This window comes from Leuresthes tenuis, unplaced genomic scaffold, assembly GCF_036924035.1.
Source record: "Leuresthes tenuis unplaced genomic scaffold, fLeuTen1.0.hap1 SCAF_6, whole genome shotgun sequence".
Taxonomy (NCBI): Eukaryota; Metazoa; Chordata; class Actinopteri; order Atheriniformes; family Atherinopsidae; genus Leuresthes; species Leuresthes tenuis.
The window spans coordinates 2143114-2164987 of NW_027325360.1; the positions used below are offsets into that span (position 1 = coordinate 2143114).

Consider the following 21874-nt stretch of genomic DNA (forward strand, 5'->3'; position numbering starts at 1 on the left):
CCTCTCATTTGGCTTTTAGACATTCAAACAAAAGAATTCAGATTCGTCACCTGGATTTTAATAAAAACGAACCGTGTCCACATGCAGCACGCCGGCTAATCCAGGGATTTGCTGCGTTTATGTAACCAAGGGAACGCTTCTGTCTCTCATAAAATTAGAAACGCACCAGATGGATTTGATTTGAATGCTGCACCGCCTGAGGTGGACACAAAGGCTTTTATCACGCTGTGTTTAGGTTAAATACTGTGTCCTGGCGTGGGTTAATGCATGGAGGCAACAAACCTTTTATCACAGCTTTCTCGTGCGGTTTGTGGCCCTTCAAAAAATGTTTTTGAATAAATGATGCTGCAGACAAATGAAAACGTTCCTGATCTTAAATATTTAATGAGAACTTTGTGACAGCAGCTAACGCACAGGTCAGTGATCTGCGGGGCGTCTTTGTGGTCTTCTCGCTGCAGGCAGCACTTTGGTGAAGGTGGGGGAATGTGAGAGGAGATTGGGAGCAGCAGAGAGGGAGTTCATCCAGACGTCTGCCATCAGCTTTCTTTCACCGCTCAGGAACTTCCTGGAAGGAGATTGGCGGACCATTTCGGTGAGTGTGAACCAAATCCACACAGTTCCATCAAACCACTGGCGAGTTTTAACAAAACCACAAGGCCTGGATGAACACACACCCAGGAACGGCTGGTATAATTGGGCTAACAGGGCTCAGCCCCCCCTACATTATTCAATAAAATGAGAATATAATATATAAATAATTCAATAAAAACTTTAAACAAAATGTTTTTTAGTTTTTGAGCAGAGGCGGAGCAAAATCTGAACTGAAACCCATGAAATCGGTGAAAATGGGCCAATTATCTACAGCCCAAGCGAAGCAGCTCAGTTACACTTGACTTTTCTTCAACATTTGAGTGACAGGTTGCAAGTCCCGCCCCCTCCATTTGTGGCTCATTTGGGCTAAATCTGTACAGCCCAAAGCCAGCAGATTTGGGCCAATCACAGACGACTCCACTTGATTGCGTGTGTCGGGCGAAACTTTGACAATGGCAGGCATCGGCGTTAACGAAGTGGATTATTTACTTTCAAATCCGTTTTCTTCAATGTCCTCAGGTGAAAAAAGTAGGGGCACATCATCCAAAGGATATCCAAATTACACAGAAAGAAAAGCGCCAAAATCGTAGCTTTTGTGTAACTTGGTTTGAGAGAAAGGACTGGCTAACGGCTAACGTTAGAAAGGCTAACGGCTAACGTTAGAACGGCTAACGTTAGAAAGGCTAACGGCTAACGTTAGAAAGGCTAACGGCTTCTTGAAGCTTCTCTTCAAATAAGGTAGAAAACCACCATTCATGTCACACAGATGGAACATTTTGTGGAGTATTTCTTTTAAGGCTCTCTTAACGTCTAACGTTACTATTTTAGTTTTGTGCTGATGTTTGGATTATTGTGTTCCAAAGCAAATTGAAATAGGCTATAGTTTAAACCAATTTATTAGCACAAGTCTGGGTTGACCTTTTTTTTAAAAACCTTTTATGGTGTGAAAGTATTTGTATTTCCAGAGAGATGGTAGATGGTATATTTTCCATCAGTGCATTATTCTAAACAGTGTTTTGGTGGTTTGTTGAAAAGGCCCGTGCTGTTGTGATAGTTTAAACTTTCTAACAGGACACCTTTTATGTTGAAATACAACTACTTGGCTTTTATAATACATTAGCCCCCCCATTCAATATCACCACAAGCCATCACTGCACACACCTATTCTAAAGTATATTATCAGATGAATCTTTTGCAGAGCACCAGGTCAGGCTGACGTAGGTGTTTCACTGTCAAACTGTAGAATCAAGAGGCATGAAAGTCACGATGTAAATATGCACAGTTGAGCTGAAAGATAACATCATCACATGCCTGATCTCCTCCATAACCAAACTCTTTGGACAGATTGAAGCAGTATTAACAGACCTCAGCACCTTCAGCTCCATCAGCACTTCCCACACAAAAAAACAACATATATAATATAATATATATACATTTTCACCAGTTACTGGATATGACGCATAAACGACATCCTAAATATTTGCAGTGTCCCATTTTTTACCAGATGAAAGGTTCTGAGGCTTTGTTTTTGCCTGATGAAAAGCTTGATGGGGAGCCTGGTTGGGTGTGTCCCTGACAAGCCTTACCAAGAGAAATAAGTCCTGCACAGCGCTGATTGCCATCTAAAGATTGATTAAATAATATATCACTTTTAGTTGAACTTTGCTGCTTTGTAGAAACTCTTTCAATTGTCCCTCTGAGATACACGAGCCTATCGTTTTTAGTTCTGTGGACAGCCTATAAATAAAAAGCTGATTTCAATACACCGGTTTTATTGGTTTCCATTGAGAGATGGAGAAGATCAAATCAAATCAGATGCTCTGAGCACGGCTCCATATGATCTGTGCTGATGGATGTTGTGATATCCACCTTTAGGGCTCTGAGCACCTCTGAGACTCTGAGTGGATTTAAACTGTATAATGTATAATATTATATAACTGCAGTATAATGTTCATTAAAACAACACAGCATCTCGACCATATCAGAGATCCACGTGGGCAGCCCGTGAGGACGTAATCTGGGATTATTCTGGGAATTTGTTGCCTAAAAAGCAGCCAATTGAGATGAAAATAAATGAAAAAAACATGTTTTAAAACTCATCAGATACTGGTTGCAGCGAGTTTTTAGTTTTTTATAAACAATAAAAGCTGCACAAAGACTCTTCCCTTCTTGGAGAGTTGAAGATCTAATGGTTAAAAAAAATGCACAGCCCAGCCTTGTTTTGGGTTGGTCTGCTCTGTAATGTGTGTCATCATCAATGCATCCGATACCAGTCACTGTACATCAACCAGTGAGTCAGTTATAAGTAAACACAACCCATATATATGTGAATATTTAGGAAAATATGTGTTTGTACGTCCAAGATGCATCAAAAGGTTTATGTATTTTAAGCTAATCACATCCCTGAACCAAGAACAGATGTTAAAAGACTGATTTTCTGCACAATTTCATCTGCTGTGGTCGAAATAAACCTAATTAAAAGCATCTAAGTTTCTGTTGCTCACTGCTAATTTGTGATGTCGCTGTATAGAAAGAACGCCGTCTCCTGGAGAATCTGCGGCTGGACCTGGATGCCTGTAAAACGCGTCTGAAGAAGGCAAAGGTGGCTGATGCCAAGGCTGCGGTGAGTCGCCCAGATTATTCCAACCCAAAGACCACTTACTCCTGCTTTCATTATGAATGAATAAGCTTTGATGTTTGTCAGTAACTGTGACTAACTCTCTGTGTATTCACGACCTCTGCAGTGCGAGGGTGAAGTGAGTATTAAAAACTGTCTGGATAATGCACCCCTTTACTTGTTTTTCCAGTCTGGCTGACTATTTATAACTTTCACTACGTTATTGTTTGACTATTGATGGCAAGACCTTCAAAGTATTTTCCAAAAGCAAAGCAAAGGACTGAAAAAATACCCATAAATCCAAGCTGGCTTTGCAGATGTTACTTTGCACATTGCACAAGCCGAACCTCAGACGTCTGATCTTTCATTCATTCATTCTTTTATTTGTCTTTGATCATGGAAAAGATGCATTTACTTTTCGTATGACTCACAGAAAATCTGTATTTGAGGTTTGGCTTCAACTCTTTGATGTGACATTTATGAAGTGAAACTATTTCTGGAGATAAGTGTTGAACAGGCTGAACATTGCAGCATCTTTAATTTAGCATCTGTATCATGAAGGCATTTACTCAGGTGCACCTGAAGGAAGCCTAATGCTATCAGGCTGCTGTTCTCCGTAAAACTTGATTTATAGAGCTCACAAAAGGGCTTATACACAGGGGTGCACATATCTTTGTTGGTCTGGTTGTCTGCATCGTCACTGCTCTCCTGACTGCTCTCTTCAGCATCTTCCTCCCTTTCAAACATGGTCAATGACCATGTAGCCCCCACTTTGCTCCCTTTGACTGAGTCTGCGATTAGCTGTTAGCATCTACAAGGCAAAAGCTGGCTTTGGGTCAAAAGTCTCTGTTGTCATCTTAGAGGATTTGATGCATCAAGGATGAGAGTCGAGACCCGTACTTGCTTTTTCTTATCCTAAAACTCTAAATCCTAAAAAAAATCCTAAAACCAGAGACAAATGTGATGTTAAGCTAATGTTAGTTCAATTCACTGTAGCATGATTTAAGCTAACCTATTTGCGAGCTGCTGTGTTGTTGTTATTGGCGGCTATAGGAGAGCTAACGGAGGGATTTCTACACAGGCACTCTACTGGGACCACTTCATCCACACGCCCCCCTGCAGCACAGTTTATTCACTCCGTGCTCTGTGACAGTCGGCTAACTTCACACAGAGTTTGCTGCTGATAGTTTTGTGCAACATGGCAGGATATTTATCAGATTTTGACAACGTGAACGACGACTTTGAGTAAGATGGACGTTCTTACCGGAGTGAATAAACTGTGCTGCAGGGGGGCGTGTGGATGAAGGGGTCCCAGTAGAGTGCCTGTGTAGAAATCCCTCCGTTAGCTCTCCTTTAGCTGCAAGTAGCCACATAACAGCAGCTATGAGCTAACAGAGCTATAGCACACGTTCATTCATTCATTCTTCTTAAAGTATTGGTGAAATAAAGACAGATAATGCCTTATTTAGAGGCTGCATCCTCTAAGCCCCGTTCACTCCGTTATATGGATCTCCAGTTATCTAAATATCTTCTGAAGGACGCAGACTTTCACCAAACTGTTCTCAGTGAGCAGATGAACGTATTTCATGCCAGAAATAAGGTCTAAAGGTTCCCCTTTAACTCCGTAAACGACCAACTTCTAACATGAACACATTTGTCATACTGGCTTTCTTACCAGTGATGTATGAAAATCCAACTTTTTCACAAGGGAACATTAACTGTGTGAAATGATTGGTCTTTTATTCTGACCTATGACCCAGTTATGTGCGCCCCTGCTTATTATTTGTTGTTACAAAGTTTTACCAGCAGGTGGCAGTGCAGCCCCAAGATTTCATGTTAAAACGAGACAGATGTTTGACATAAAGATGAAGTTTAGCACTAAAATCAGTTTGCAGCTTTGTCTGCCAACCAAATCATGTGCCCCCCCCCACCCCCCCACTTCATAATGGGCTCAGTATAAATGTGTCTCCTTTTCTTTGGCCTCTCTCTGGTTTTATTTCCATTTCACTGCCTTTCTCAGAGCTTCAGTTTTCAGTGTAATGATTTTTAAAAAAAGACAATAATAATAATGTGGGAGACTTTTGCAACGTGTCCATTTATGAAAAAGAAAGTAAACTTTCTCTGTCATCATTTAGGTATCAGGACATAATTACAAACAGTCTTGTCAGGTCCTAAAATGAGCTAAACTACAACATCGGATGAAGAAAAGCACATTCCATTTCGCACTGTGTCATCATTGTTTTCAATAAAAACTGCAGAAGCTGGGTGTGAAAGACAAAGTTTACGCTTACTGCTTCCATTGGAATTTAGCTGGGAAATAGGAGCCAGTTTTCTGCTAATTAAACGCACTCGATCAGTTGATCATCAGCAGTTGTGAGGACATCTGTGTAAGCTGAGGTTTGCTGGTCTGAAGCATTTAGTATTCGTTATGATTCAGATGAATCGTTAAAGTTTGGGGGCAAAGTCTGTGCCGCACAACCAGGGCACAGCAGGTAAACACTGGCCACAGACATAGTTTGATGTCGTATTTGCAGATTGGCTGATTGCAGTCAAGCTGAACATTGGGCGATATTACTGATCTTTGGCCGAAATAGCTGCATCCCAAGCATAAACGAATACTTAATGCTTCATGAAACGAAGCAACTTTGCACTAAATAGTGGACCGCTGTGATTTTAGAAACGAATAAGGTCATAATTAGTTCCATTTATTGGCGGTAAAAGTGTTGAATGAGTTGTTTTTTCACAGACTTCTGCTGCCTTTGGGGCTCAGTATTTGTTAAATCAATAATGACGCAGTGTAATATGTCAGCTCTGCTTGTATTTACCTAAATTTGATGCCCGGGGAGGAAAATATTTCTTCTGTTGTTGTATTTGAGCGTTTATTTGTTTATTTCCACCTCTGATATGATATTTAAAGAGGGTGTACTTTCTTTTTCACAGGACAGAGTGTGCATGTTTGCATGAGCATGATTAACACACAGCACACTGACCTCAAACTAATAATATCTTTAATAGACTTTCCAGAGTTTTCCCAGTCAGTCAAAGATGGATTACTCATCAGTTTCACTGGAGAGATTGTTTACATTGTTGAGTTGCATCACCTTTGTGAGCTCGTCTTTATGATTTCAGGCACGCCTTGTGTGAAAGAATGTGGGCCGGAGATAACTGCCACCACTCCTGCCTTTACAACTGGCATGAATGACGCATTTCCCTCTTTAAATTAAGACCAAGCGTCTGTTTTATCAATCCCCATATAAATATATATATATATATGGGTGTGATTTGTGAGAAAACCGGAGGGGGGTCATTCTTTAGAACTGTTTTATTCAGAAAAATGACCACATAATAGTGTGAAAACTGTAGATAAACGTCACACTTCGGCCTATTTTGAACCTGAAGTTAACCGCTGCATCTGCAGAAGAAATATTTTCTCAAAATATTGTTTTTAAATGTGTCAAATAGAGATAAAACTTTAATTATTTCCCGATATCAGTTCACCAGAAAACAAGAAGTACAACAATGTGCTGTCAAGATGTTTTCTTTAATGGTTAATCCGGCAGATTGAAGGTCAGACGGATGAAAACAGCTCTGATGACGCATTTCAGCCTTTTTTTTTTTTTTGCTGCTTTCCGGTTGGCTCATCAATATCAGCGGGGGGTCCGGGTTCGACCACATGTCTGCGGGCCGGAAGGAGCCGACATCTGGTGCATTTGCAGAGATGAAAAGCAGATTGTTACAGTCATTCTGTGTCTGCTAGCTGTATGAATGTGGTTCATGGCACCGGAAGCTCTTCCCCATTTGATTTAAGCTTTTCTGACTCACTCCGGTAGATCAAAATCACAGAAATGAACACGGACCCTTTTATATTTTGTGTGGGGGGGGTAAATTTAGTCCCCACCAAGGATAAAAAGAATTCAGCAGATGGTAGGATGTGTAAACCACCATCGGCACCGGAAAATCACACCCTGTACATATATATATATATATATAGATGTCACACGATTACGCAACACTGCAAAATGTAGAATAACTGGATTGTCTGTGTAGGTGGCTCCAGATTTTCAGGAAACCAGACCTCGCAACTACGTGCTTTCTGCCAGTGCCTCTGCGGTAAGGAACATATTCAGCAGTAAAATCAAATCAACACGTTGAACTTGTTCTCCATAAGCATGTTTAGCTTTTTCTAACAGCATGGCTCGCTCATAAACTTTGTGCTGTTTCATCTTATGTCACTAAAATAAAGATTTAAAAAAGAAAAATCGCTCCAATCCGGAAATGCTAAAGTCTGTGGCTGTAAATGGATGATAGAAAAGTGTGTAATGATCCTTTAAAGGGGTTGATAAAACATCCATTGTACATATTTTATCATAGCTCAAGCAGCCGTTAAGCTGTGCTTTATTATTGTGAAGGAGGTGTGTCTGGGTGCAGAGGAAAGGAATCATGACCTGTCAGCAGACCTCTGTGTCATTCCAAATGTTATGAAGCGAGGTGGAAATTTCTGTTAACGAAGTGAACCTGTGCCAAGTTTCTCACTTTGTTACGCTTTAAGGGAAACTCCGGTATTTTTAAACCTGGACCTTATTTCTGGCATGAAATACGTTCATCTACTCACCGAGAACAGTTTGGTGAAAGTCGGCATCCTTCAGAAAAGATATTTAGATAACTGGAGATCCATATAACGGAGTGAACGGGGCTTAGAGGATGCAGCCTCTAAATAAGGCATTATCTGTCTTTATTTCACCAATACTTTAAGAAGAATGAATGAATGAACGTGTGCTATAGCTCTGTTAGCTCATAGCTGCTGTTAGCTCATAGCTGCTGTTAGCTCATAGCTGCTGTTAGCTCATAGCTCTGTTAGCTCATAGCTCTGTTAGCTCATAGCTGCTGTTATGTGGCTACTTGCAGCTATAGGAGAGCTAACGGAGGGATTTCTACACAGGCACTCTACTGGGCCCACTTCATCCACACGCCCCCCTGCAGCACAGTTTATTCACTCCGTGCTCTGTGACAGTCGGCTAACTTCACACAGAGTTTGCTGCTGATAGTTTTGTGCAACATGGCAGGATATTTATCAGATTTTGACAACGTGAACGACGACTTTGAGTAAGATGGACGTTCTTACCGGAGTGAATAAACTGTGCTGCAGGGGGGCGTGTGGATGAAGTGGTCCCAGTAGAGTGCCTGTGTGGAAATCCCTCCGTTAGCTCTCCTATAGCTGCAAGTAGCCACATAACAGCAGCTATGAGCTAACAGAGCTATAGCACACGTTCATTCATTCATTCTTCTTAAAGTATTGGTGAAATAAAGACAGATAATGCCTTATTTAGAGGCTGCATCCTCTGAGCCCCGTTCACTCCGTTATATGGATCTCCAGTTATCTAAATATCTTCCGAAGGACGCAGACTTTCACCAAACTGTTCTCAGTGAGAAGATGAACGTATTTCAGGCCAGAAATAAGGTTTAAAAACACCGGAGTTCCCCTTTAATGAAGGAGAAACCTAACAGACGCTGCTCAGCGATATCTGAAACTAATTGATTTTAGTGGTTGCTCTTCTTTCCCCTCTGAATAGGACAAGAGTTTATGAATTACTTCAAGTTATTATTTTGTAGTTTCAAGTACTTTGTGAAGTTTGAAGCAGAGTCACCAGTGACTGAAGGTTGGGACCAGTTTGCATTCATAGATCCGTGCAGATGTGATTTTCACAGCGCGACCAACTCAACACGATGTGTTTAAAAGCATTAACAGTAGTTTCCCGTTATTAATGGAAAGTTATTTCATGTTTGTTTGTTGTGTTTTTTTTGTTCAAATTAAACTCAAAGTAGGAGGTGAAAAGTTTCATATTTCATACTTTTAATAAGTCAGTACTGACACGTTTGTCTTCTTCTTTTTCTTCTCTGTATTTTGGCCTTTCAGCTTTGGACTGAGGAAGTGGAAAAAGTAAGTACAGCTATTTCTTTGTGCCTTTATTTGAAAGCAGACTTTGGGGAGCAGGCAGCAAATGAAACTACATCTTCTTCTTTGCCATTTGAGCTGCATGGCGCCCCAGTTTTGAATGATTTCTGTAACTCTGGTTGGTCGAGTCAATAATCCAGCAGGCGTCTGCCGCTTCCTGACCTACTTTGTTGGTTGTTTATGCATCTGGCGTTTATCCAAAGAGGCTTACACAGGTGGGCGGGTAGGGTGAGGGGGTCTGGCCTTCCTTGCAGGGATCTGAACCCAGGTGGACCACACGAATGCTGGTAATGGAGGAAAGAGTTCAGCTCTGTTGTTCTTGTTGTTTCAGGCTGAACAGGAGCTCCGAGTGGCCCAAACGGAGTTTGACCGCCAGTCAGAGGTCACGCAGCTGCTGTTGGAGGGCATCAGTAGTACTCACGTATGTCAGACACATGCACGCAAAACATGTTCAGCAAATCAAATCAAATCTTCTTTATTGTCATTATACACGAGTACAACGAAATTAGCCCGGCAGCTTGCAAACGCATGCGCCAACTTTGAAGAGTTGGAAAGATTTTCATCAAATCAATCAAATAAAATCAATCAGAGGGGGAGAAAGGGGAGGAAAACCAGGGAGAGGAGAGGGGGAAAACACAGGAGTTCAGAGCGTCTCGCAGCAGCGATCTCAGGGAGTTGTTTCAGCAGCGGCCAAGGCCAGGAGCAGGACTGCAGATTGGTTTGGGATAGTTGGGTTAGGTCGAGTGGTCGTATTTCAGTGGAAACGACTCACTCTGCTTCATTCTGGCCACAGAAACCATCCAAACGCCACCAGCTTCTCCAAGATGTTTCCATAGTGCCGTTAATGTCTCCTTTCTCCGACTTACACCAGAGCAACGCCTCATCCAATCAGCAGAAAGCCCGTTGTCATGGTTCCGAAACACCTTTATAACGACATCAGCGTGATTAAATATAAAGTGTTATTTGCTCCCTGTTATCTTTTACCATTTTTAAAGTCCGTTGGCTCGTGTTTTTCTGCCTGTTTGCGTGAGAACAGCTTTAAACCTCTCGCTGTAAACGGGATCTTCCTTAAGATGGCTGCAACATCTCAGTGTTCAGATTGTGACAAACAAAGTGATTCGAAGCCTTAATAGGCACATATCCTTCAACTCTTCTGGGTCATGATCTTGGACTCTGAGCAGGTGATACTGAATGCATTAAACTTGGCACCGGTTATTACCAACCCTTTTTCACTGCTGTTGGAAACATTTTACAGAAGAAGAACCTGGTATCAATTCAATTCAGTTCAGTTTATTTATATAAATTACAGCAAATGTCATCTCAAGGCACTTCAATAATAAAGTTAAAGTCCAGTTCTTTGTCATCATAATCCAATAAAATCCAGTTAATTACATTCGATCAGGAATAAATAGGAATGAACTGTCCTGGTACAGAGGGATAATATATACAAATGCTTCATGTTTCCTTCAGTATTTAAAATAGACGCCTATCATGCTGATGATGGAGCCAAATCTGTTCATTCTTGTTAAGGAAAACCAGCTTTTGAACACATTTCTATTATAATCTTACACAATACTTCAGTTATCCTGCATTAAACATCTGACTTTTAATACAGGTCTGGTATAGTCTCTTCCTTTTATAGCACCTTCTCTCCCTCTATCACTGCTCCTCGGCCCAAAGATGAGCTCAGTTTGGCTCGGCCTTTTCCTCCCTGTCCTGCTTTCCCTTTAGTAAAGAATATAAACACAGTTAAATACTAAGCTGATAGAAATGAAAACATTATTCCATTTCAACATCATGTATTCAGAAATCTTAAAAAACCTTGAGGAAGGTGCAGAGCTTTTGAAATTTGAGGTAAAAATGGGGCATTTTGAGGCTTCCTGAAAGACCATTATGGTGACTTATGAAGTTACCACAGAAAGTTATTTATTATTATTATTTAGAAAATTAACCGAGTGTTTTATTTAGTTTCTGCACACGACTTCCTGTCCCGATCTGCTCTGTGCCGTGTTGCTCCGGCAGACATATAGAACAGGTTCAGCATCCAACACTGAGAAATCAACACCGAATAAACGTTTAATTTTCAATCAAAGACGCCGCTGACATTTCAGTCGCAAAATTAATGTTGACTCAACCGGTGGAAACTGATTGAGGGCCGTACTGACGGAGTTAACCAAAATAAAACGCTGACTCATGCTTCCTTGCTATCTGAGTCGTACGCTTGGCTGCAATAAAAATATCTCCACATTAAAATGATTTCTCTCCGCCATCTCCAGCTTGATGTGCTCCTCTTCCAGTGACAGGTGTGACTGACTGACTCACTAACGGTAGCAGTGACAACATCGACTCCAGCATGTGTAACCTGGTAGTTACCATAGCGACGGTGCATGTTGTTGATGAGGCGCCGCACGTATGCACAAACCGAGCCACTGTTTTATTAAACCGTCGCGCTACTCTTGGCTTTTTTAAATATAAAGTCACCACAATTTAAGCCCAAAAACAATGTAAAAAATACCGAGGACACGACCTCGGTGTCCTCGGTTACGACCTTGCTGCTGAGAGAGAGAAACGCAAGTTAATGACAACAATGATGTAATTGTAATTTGTAAATGTAATTTATTTATAGAGCCCTTTACAACAATCCATTTCGGTTGGATTAACTTCCACCAGAGCATGAATCCACAGAGGGATGCTTGCCCTACTGTTTACAGACTGGCTATTATTTTTCATTCATTAATTAAATAGTTAATTCATCAAAATAAAGCAGAATAATGTGGTCTTAGCTAACTGAAGCAGGTAAACATGAAAGCAGAAATTTAAATTAGGCTCGTTGGATATTATCTTTGTTTCTTTTTTTTAAAACTTTATTTTACTTATTCCTCTTTTTTTTTTTGTGTAAAAATGTAATTTATTTCTACAGCCCTTTACAACAATCCATTTCGGTACCAAAGTGCTTTACAGCAGATAATAAATAAAGAAAAGAATAAGTAAAAAACAATAAAATAACAGTAAACGCAATAAAATACAGCAAAATTGAATAAGATAATATAAAAGTGTCTCCATACTACTGGGTATTAAAAGCCATCTGAAATAAATAGGTTTTTAGCCCTGATTTAAAGAGGCCCAGGTCAGAAATAAGATGCATCTCGGGGGGGGGGGTCATGTGTCCATGGAGGGAGGAGAGGTGCATCATGGGAGCTCCCCCAGCAGGCTGGGCCTATAGCAGCTTAACTATGGGATGTTTCAGGCTCACCTGAGCCATCCCTAACTATAAGCTTTATCAGAAAGGAAAGTTTCAGCCTGATCTTAAAGGTAGAGAGGGTGTCTGCTTCCTGAAGCCAAACTGGCAGCTGGTTCCACAGAGAGGGGCCTGATAACTGAAGGCTCTGCCTCCCATTCTGCTTTTAGGGGCCTGATAACTGAAGGCTCTGCCTCCCATTCTGCTTTTAGGGGCCTGATAACTGAAGGCTCTGCCTCCCATTCTGCTTTTAGGGGCCTGATAACTGAAGGCTCTGCCTCCCGTTCTGCTTTTAGGGGCCTGATAACTGAAGGCTCTACCTCCCATTCTGCTTTTAGGGGCCTGATAACTGAAGGCTCTGCCTCCCATTCTGCTTTTAGGGGCCTGATAACTGAAGGCTCTGCCTCCCATTCTACTTTTAGGGGCCTGATAACTGAAGGCTCTGCCTCCCATTCTGCTTTTAGGGGCCTGATAACTGAAGGCTCTGCCTCCCATTCTGCTTTTAGGGGCCTGATAACTGAAGGCTCTGCCTCCCATTCTACTTTTAGGGGCCTGATAACTGAAGGCTCTGCCTCCCATTCTGCTTTTAGGGGCCTGATAACTGAAGGCTCTGCCTCCCATTCTGCTTTTAGGGGCCTGATAACTGAAGGCTCTGCCTCCCATTCTGCTTTTAGGGGCCTGATAACTGAAGGCTCTGCCTCCCATTCTGCTTTTAGGGGCCAGATAACTGAAGGCTCTGCCTCCCATTCTGCTTTTAGGGGCCTGATAACTGAAGGCTCTGCCTCCCATTCTGCTTTTAGGGGCCTGATAACTGAAGGCTCTGCCTCCCATTCTGCTTTTAGGGGCCTGATAACTGAAGGCTCTGCCTCCCATTCTGCTTTTAGGGGCCTGATAACTGAAGGCTCTGCCTCCCATTCTGCTTTTAGAAACTCTGGGAACCACAAGGAAACCTGCAGCCTGAGAGCAAAGTGCTCTGTTGGGGAAATATCCAACTATGAGATCTTTAAGATGTGATGGAGCTCGGTCATTAAGAGCTTTATATGTGAGGAGAAGAATCTTAAATTCTATTCTGAATTTAACAGGGAACCAATGAAGAGAAGCTAAAACTGGAGAAACATGATCTCTGCTGTTAGATCTCAGCAGAACTCCTGATTTTAGCAATATTACGAAGGTGAAAGGAGGCAGAAACCTGTTTTATATGTGAGTCAAAGGACAGATTCTGGTCAGAAATAACTCAGAGAAGTCAAGGAAATGAGTAACTATGCAACAAGACAGTTTCTCCCTGAAATGCTCCCGTCCAGAGATGACGACTTCAGTTTGTCTGAATTTAAAGCAGACAGCTCTGAGTCATCCGGGTCTTTATGTCTTTAAGACATACTTGTAGTCTGACCAACTGATCGGTTTCATCTGGTTTCATACATAAACATAGCTGTGAATCATCTGATATTTGAATCAAATTTGAGGTTTTTAGTGTCTGGGTTGTTTTTTTTTTACGACTTGTGACTGTTTTGCTTATTTTCCCTCTGCTGTTTCTGAATCCATGTCTGAATAAAATGACTGTTTTGTTGTCTTAGGTGAATCACCTGCGGTGCCTCCATGAGTTTGTGGAGGCCCAAGCAGCATATTATAAGCAGTGTCATCTTCATATGCAAGAACTACAGAGAGAGCTGGGAAGGTAAGGGCCGAACCGGAGAGGATCTGTGCTGGGAGTCTGACCCGCTGTAGGTACCAGATCTGCGCCTGTTGGTGACGTCACACTCTCTGATTGGCTGGGCGTTGGCACGACGACGGCAGGGAATGTGATTGGTCCAGACAACTTACTGAAGTAGTAAAAAAAACCAACCTGTTGAAGTCGTTTTCGCGGCTCTTCGTAGGAAACAAAGAAATCCAGCATTGAAATGGGGCACAATGTAGTTTGTAATAAAGTTTCTATTAAATAACCTCATATTGGCAAAAAATTCATTCATAAAATGTAAATAGTAAACCCACTACTTTATGTTTTCTTAAAAAAGCTGGACTTTTATAGAAATGCTGACATGATTAGCTCAGTTTCCAAATACATTTTGTATTGAAAATTAGCTATTAGCTAAAATGAGCTATGAGCTAAAATGAGCTATGAGCTAAAATTAGCTATGAGCTAAAATTAGCTATGAGCTAAAATGAGCTATGAGCTAAAATGAGCTATGAGCTAAAATTAGCTATGAGCTAAAATGAGCTATGAGCTAAAATTAGCTATGAGCTAAAAGTTTTTTACGAGTGGCAGATCTGGCAACTCGAGCACATCTGGTACCTACACCGGACCAATCACATTCCCTTACGTCGTCGTGCCAACGTCCAGCCAATCGTAGAATGTGACGTCACCAACAGGCGCAGATCTGGTAACCCGAGCAGTACTTTTTGTTTTCTTTAAAAAGCTGTTTTTTTTGTGACTTTTATAGAAATGCTGACATGATTAGCTCAGTTTCCAAATACATTTTGTATTGGAAAAAAAAGTTTTTTTACGAGCGTCAGATCTGGCGACCCGAGCACATCTGGTATTCTTCTTCATGTTAGTTTGTCAGCTTGTTTCTTCAAGCTACATGTTTCTGTGCCAGCAGCATCTGTAAAGATTAAAAAGAAAAAGGACATTTTGCCTGCCAGAGTGAAGATGTTTGCAGACTGTGCTTGCAGTGTTGTCATGGTGACTGGGTGAGATTGTGTGTCCTTGGTTAGACAGAATGTGAAAGCCAGGCAGTGCCACTACTAACCTTGTTCACAAGGGAGTTTGCAGAAGAACACGAGCTTCTCTGGACGGTGCACATTGAAGAGGACGGACGTCTTAACACTTTACAGGAAGCTCCTGAAAACCCAGCTCCTCAGAGAGCATCTCCTATCCCAGCACTTACCTTGTACTTCCCTCCCCCCTCTATCTCTGCACTTTATCTTTCTGCACTTCCTTCTATGCCTGCACCCTATCTCTACTCTGTCCCCTCTGACAGAGTCGGACTCCTGGGTTCCTTCTATGGAGCTTATTGTTAGCTTTTTATAAAGCTGTTATATCTTCATTTGTAAGTCACTTAGGATAAAAGCTAAATACAGAAACACATAAACAAACCCACACATACAGACCAGGACCTGCTTTTCGACTCACATCCTCCACTAGAACACAAACTGGCTGTTATCTCAACTCTAAACCACCAGGTGTACCCGCCTGGGGACTGGATAGTTTAGTGGTATGATTGCCACCTTCCATGTAGGAGACCTGAGTTCAAATCCCCTTGCATGACTCCAGAAGGGGTCCTTAGGTAAGACCCCTTTATCCTACATGCCTACCTGTAAGTCGCTTTGGATTTTCTGCTAAATGCATAAAAACATAAACATAAACCCACCAAGGCTGAGGGAAGGCAAAAGGAACAAAGCTTTTCACACCTGAGGAAACCCAAACGGGCCTTTGTCAAAGCAGCAAAGAAAAATGGACCAAACCACACTGTCAGAGAGGCTCTGTGCACTTCAAACCCCTCAGACAGAGTCTGCTTCACCCAAAGGATGCAGTGCAGACCTCCATGTGGGAGAGGCAGCTCTTCAGGTCCAGACTCAGCGGTGCACCTCCATCTCAAGGAAAAGGGACGCAGTAACCTACAGAGAAGATGGTTTGAGAGAGGAGTCTGTGTTAAAGTGGAAAACCCATCGCTGAACGGAGGAGGCCTCGGGTGCCCCCCCCCCAGGCAGTTTCACAACCTCTCACAGCCTGGATCCTGTGACCGAAACTCTCCCTTTCAGGCAGGTTGATGGACTCATTGATCAGGGGGTTCATGACCCCCACCATGGAGTTCAGAACCGAAGAAGCGTTTCCAGTTTCCAGCTCTTATGAAGAAGCTTTGATGTGTCACCTGAACCCTGTCAGGGAGTAAAGATTTTCATGTTATTCTTTCTTTTTATTTCCCAAATCGTGACTAATCACGGTCCACCGTCTCACGCACGCAGGTCTGATGATCATGTGTGAGTATGATTCATGTTTCCAATTGGTGTGCTGATGAAAAGCACGTTTCCCTGTGTTCTGACACGCTTCAACACAGCAGTGGGCTGCAGTTTAAAGGCCATTGCCTCAGGAATGCTGATTATTCATCCTTTTATTTCACCACAAAATCATGATGCTGATAAATCTGGAGAGAACCCCGTGACTTTCCATAATAATAGTGTATTGCTACACTGTGGCCACCCAGCTGTGAGGTATTTCCTTTGTGTTGTCATTGTTCTGCAGGACTATTGGGATCTCCTTTACCTTTGGTTTTGAGGCTGAAAAGCACCCATCTGGACCCACGGCGCTTAAAGAGTCGTTGGTTTAAACGCTCAGCATCATCAGGCCACATGAGAAACCTTTATGCCAGAAAGATTCTCTCAAAATCAGGCTCAGAGTCGCAGGATACGATTAACGCAAAACATTTATTCTTAGTTAAAGGAAGAGACAACCTAACAAGAAGCTGGCTCAGTTGGTGCCGTCGCTATTCGTAATTATTTCTGTTTCCTGGACATTTGGTGAGAAAACGAGTTCAGACAGTCAAAAACAATTTGGCTAACAACGCAGTGTTATGAGAAATGAAAGGCAGGAGGAAGCCTCGCCCCTTCCCATAAACCTTTACTCTTTCAGCTTTCCTCACTGTATAATTCCCTGATTTTTCTACAATTTTCTTAAGAACCAGTCATTTGTTTTTAGATGCATCTTATTTATCAGGCTGGGAAGGACTTTTAATGGTGTGTTGACTCTGTTTTTGCTTCTCCGGCGTTATTTCAGTACATTTTGTGGAAATGTAGGCAGTCTGCAGCAGATGTTCCAACCAGCATGTCTGCCCTCTGTGCCTCAGGCTTCCCAATGCGTTCACACTGAACTCTGCCCACGCCATGGCGGCCCCTGGCTCTGCATCAGACGGCGTCAGCAGCCCGGTGGAGACGGACACCCTGAAGATCGAAGAAGTTCAGGCCCCAGCGACAGGAACCCGTAAAGCCAAAGTTCTGTACGATTATGATGCGGCGGACTCCAGTGAGCTCTCCCTCCTCGCTGATGAGGTGAGTTTTCGCAATCCAGCAGCTGCAAGTGGGCTGAAAAATGTCAGCAAGCCATCGATCTCCTGAACTCTGTGATTGAACAATAGCGTGACTCATGGCTTCTGCTGTGTGCACCTTCCATTTCCCCAGGAGCTTTTCATTTCATTTTTCATTATGTTTGATTCCGTGGAATCGTTAATCCACCTGCCCAAACGATCCCGTTCATAGCTTCTGCTAACGTCTGATGCATGTGCACGATGACGTGCACGCTTCGTCTTTTAGCTCAGAATGTTTCCAACATGGCAGAAACGCTCCAAAGTTTGGTTTATTTCACCAAAAAGGACAAAACCAGCAACACGTTCAGAGCTTTGATCACAGAGCCCCGTAACGTAAAGCTTCCAGGTCCTGCTGATGTCATAATGTCAGCGACACACTGTTTGAATAACTTCCATCTGATATTAACATTTAGTTGATGAGGACCGCAGGAGTGAGTCAGGATCAGAGGCAGGAAAAGTAAAATGACAGCAGCGAAAATAGATCAAATGTTGCTGCATACTTGAAATGAAAGTGTTATATAACCAAAGCCATTTGTACTACATATAACTGGATGAGAATCGATAAGGAACCGACTCAATAAGCGATATCGATAATAATGGAACCGGAATTGCTAAATTCTTAACAATTCGCATCCCCAGTCTCTGCTATAAAACTCCAGCTGAATTAGCATCGTTAGCATTAGCATCAAAGGGATCAGATGCATTCAGAACTGTGCTTCAGTTTAGCTTCAGTTTAACAAGCAGCTACGAGGCTTTTGTTCAAATATTCATCAGGGAGACATCAATGGTCACATGGTGTTAGGCTGAGAAGATAAAGTACAGACATTAGCCAACTACATATTTAACGTTATCTTGAATTATAATCCGACTTGACCCTGTTCTGATGCTCTGATGTCACAGATCAGATCAGAGCGGCAGCGTCTCACAGTCTTAGTGGGAAGTTTTCATGCACTTTTTAGTAAATGATTTGCTTTGTGTTTGATGGAGCCCTTTTAACTGAGTCTGTTTATACTCCAGTTCTGCCCAATAACTTTAGTTTTGGTCTAAAGTTGGAGATTTTCCTCCAATAACTTGACAGTATTATATTGAAACAATTTTGTGCAGATTCGGAGGTATTCTTGGGATAGTGCAGGGGTCAGTCCAGCTTTCATTTAACCTCATTACAGTTGGTGGTTAATGGTGGTTTTGGACCTGTGGTTGATACCAATCTGCTGTCATGATAAAAAATAAGCTTTTTTTTAACCTTATCAGGTCTAAATTCAAGCTCATGTGATCAGCAGCACCTGATTTATTACATCATGTCGTGATTTATTAATGCTTAAGCCAAGATGCAGAAGAATTCTGACATGTTGGCTCATGTTCTGGATCATGTTGTCAGTCTTTTACATAAGATGATTTTACAGAGTTGCTTCCAGTCTTTGAGGCTTCCGGGCATGTCTCCATGTACAGAACAGACACCCGATACTGTGTGGGCACTGCAGACATGTTGGTTCTAGCTTCTCTGTGGATGAACACTTCAGGCAGAATGTTTGGTCAGCTTTCATCCTGGATGTCTGACTCTTCTTGGTTGAATCCATATGTGGGGTTTCCTGCCTTTCATGTCTGGATTTTGGCAGATTTTTGGCCACAGCAGGTGCAGTTTATCACTAAAGTTAATATTTTGCTAAAGCAGAGGATCTGTGTACAGGAGGGAAGGCATTGAAAAGTTTACCTTAGACGTTGGAAGTGCTTCTGTGTCATGATTCAATGCTTCAAAGCTGATCATCTGACATTAAAGACGAAGAATTATAATTACAGTATTATACCGTATCACACATAAAGCGGTGTGTGTTTATACCGCCATTTTGAACTTACCGTGGGGAGCGCCGAGCATCCATCGGGGCATTAAGCCCCTCTGCATCACTCACCGCTCTCCCTTCACGCCGCTCACCGCCACGTGCACTTTAGCCCCGCCTCTTCGCTCTGTACATTGGAAAAGAACGGCAACTGGCCACTTCCGTCGCTCGCTTTGTTCGGTGTGAATCCAGGCGGATCTCAGACATTCACTCTGAATCGTGTTTTTTTTTTTCCACATCTTAATGCGAACCTAAAAGCTTTACATTTTCACAAAAAACGGCCGTGCGCCATATAATCCGGTGCACTTCATGTGTTTATACCGCCATTTTGAATTAACCGCAGGGAGCACCGAGCATCCATCGGGGCATTAAGCCCCCTCTGCATCACTCACCGCCACGTGCACTTTAGCCCCGCCTCTTTGGCACCTGGCCACTTCCGTCGCTCGCTTTGCGTTCGTGTGAATCCAGGCGGATCCCAGCCATTCGCTCTGAATGGGGCGAAGATTGTATGGAGCTCGTACTCAGAGACTGAATCGTGTCATTAAAGCTTCTGCCCATGTCCCAGTGAGTCTGTTCTTCAGTCTGAGATGGTGAAGCAGACCGATGTGCAGTTTATAAGTTTATAAAGTGTAAAAACCACAGATGATGTTCACCATCGGACCATTTCCCGCTGACACATGCACTACTGTGCTGGCAGCAATAAACCAATCAGAGAACATTAGGTAATACTATCCCTTATAATCAGGTGAGTCTTATAGTGTTCCTGAGCTGAAAGTTTCACTGCGTTTAGAAAAAGAAACAAACCTTTATGCAGAAGTGACCTGAAACGCTGTGATAAGACTCATATCTACACACAGATTCAGCCATTTTCCTGTTAAATACCGTCTTCTCTGCTTGTTAAAGCTTTGTTCCCTTTCTTCTGGCTGCACTCTTTGAACATCCAAACGTCTTCTGTGTTCCAGCTGATCACAGTTTACACCGTGCCGGGAATGGACTCCGATTGGCTGATTGGAGAGCGAGGAAACCAGAAAGGAAAAGTGCCCGTCACATACCTGGAGCTTCTCAGTTAGAGAACACACGAGTGCATGAGCATGAGCAGGCACACCTGAAGCCACGTGGGTATTTCTTCAGTTTAAACCCATTTTACACTAACTGTAACCTCCAATAACACTCCACAATGTGCACTGAGAAAAGAAGCAGGCACACCTTGAGTGTCCTCCTCCTGCAGTGAGGATGAATGGCATTCCTTTTAGATGACTTCATTTGCTTCTTATTGTCATTTTTATTGTTGCCGTCATCTTGTTTTTTTTGGGGTTTTTTTGCTTTTTTTGTGGTACAGAATTCTAAAACCGTGAAATAATCCGCGCGTATTTTCGGTTACTTTTAATCTCACATCAGGATTAGGAATTCAAGCCCGTGTTTGTGTCTCTGAATGACGAAATGCTCAAAGGCACGCTTTCCTTCCCTTGGTTGGAGCGGTGGTGACGGGTGGAAGAGGAAGTCCAGCAGGAGTGCAGTTGCATCATGCTGTGCTGACGTATTGATTTGGAGTTATTTGCAGAAGCAACTTTAACGCCTGAAAGAAAAGGAAAGTTGTTGCTTACTTTAACTGAACATACATGGTTTAATATTTCCTTTTTTTTCTGTGAAACAGTAAGATATAAACTGTCCATAAGCCTTTTTTCCCCTTTGCTCAAACTGCAGGACTTCTGTGCCGAATGAAATGGCAAATAAAGTTTCTCATTTGAGGAGATTTGCCTTAACTGCTCATTGAAATGAATGGAAAGTGCTTGCTTTAGGAGTTCTTTTGTTCGTTACCCGTATTTTTCCACGGCATTACAGACATCCCAACCTGAACTCTTCCATCCAAACCGCCTTAAAACGATGGGAGAACTGCTCCGACCATCACTGGAATGTGCTATTTGCAACACTGACTTAATGTGCTCTACAGCCAGCATGCAAGACTGTAAATGACCCCAAACTTTGTATAGTTTAGTGTTTTTTTTTTCATTTACAGTGTTCCTGCGGGTTCTTTTATACGTTGAAGTGTCCTCGGTCTTAGTGCTGCATGTCCTGCTGGAAGCGTGAGAGAGAGAGATGCTCATGGTTTACCTAACTTGGTGTGAGGAGTTTAGTTGAAATGAGCATAATGAGGCTACTTTACCTTCCTGTGTGCTGCTTTGCCTCATTTGTGTCTTTTTTTTTTTTTTGTATTTAACATCTTGGTGTTACATAAAGTTTATTTTCTCGACTCTGCCTGTTCCCTTCTGAATGAGCAACATGTGTGAGATTTAATAAAGTTTAATTTATTTGAATTTGTCTCCTCTTTTTTCCCCCCACACCTGGATTACCACATGCCGAATATTGAGGGACAAGTACATCTAAGTCGCCTTGTAGCTGTGACAAAGGAGGAGAGGACTCGTTTCTTCAGTTGTTTAACTGGAAACCATAAAGCAAATGAGAAATTGTTGTAATAACATGTTGAATAAATGTCCTCAGCTTGGCCTAAAGCACTGTATGAACTACAGAGACCTGCTAATGAACAGAGATCAGCTGAAAGTC

At 42.3% G+C, this 21874-nt stretch overlaps 1 protein-coding gene across 5 annotated transcripts in view; it reads left to right on the forward strand.

The window, feature by feature from the left end:
* Nucleotides 1-21587, forward strand: part of sh3glb2a (SH3-domain GRB2-like endophilin B2a) — a 30820-nt gene extending 9233 nt beyond the window's left edge. For 2 of the 5 annotated variants that reach the window (XM_072387202.1, XM_072387204.1), the window contains 8 exons: nt 459-592; nt 3122-3214; nt 7256-7318; nt 9123-9146; nt 9493-9582; nt 13974-14074; nt 17241-17442; nt 20275-21586. In XM_072387202.1, the coding sequence (XP_072243303.1) occupies nt 459-592; nt 3122-3214; nt 7256-7318; nt 9123-9146; nt 9493-9582; nt 13974-14074; nt 17241-17442; nt 20275-20382 (815 nt within the window). In that variant the 3' untranslated portion in view covers nt 20383-21586. Of the gene's footprint in view, nt 1-458; nt 593-3121; nt 3215-3335; nt 3348-7255; nt 7319-9122; nt 9147-9492; nt 9583-13973; nt 14075-17240; nt 17443-20274 lie in introns of all 5 variants that reach the window. The other 3 variants (XM_072387201.1, XM_072387200.1, XM_072387203.1) reach the window with 3 other exon arrangements.
* Nucleotides 21588-21874: the final 287 nt, after the last annotated feature.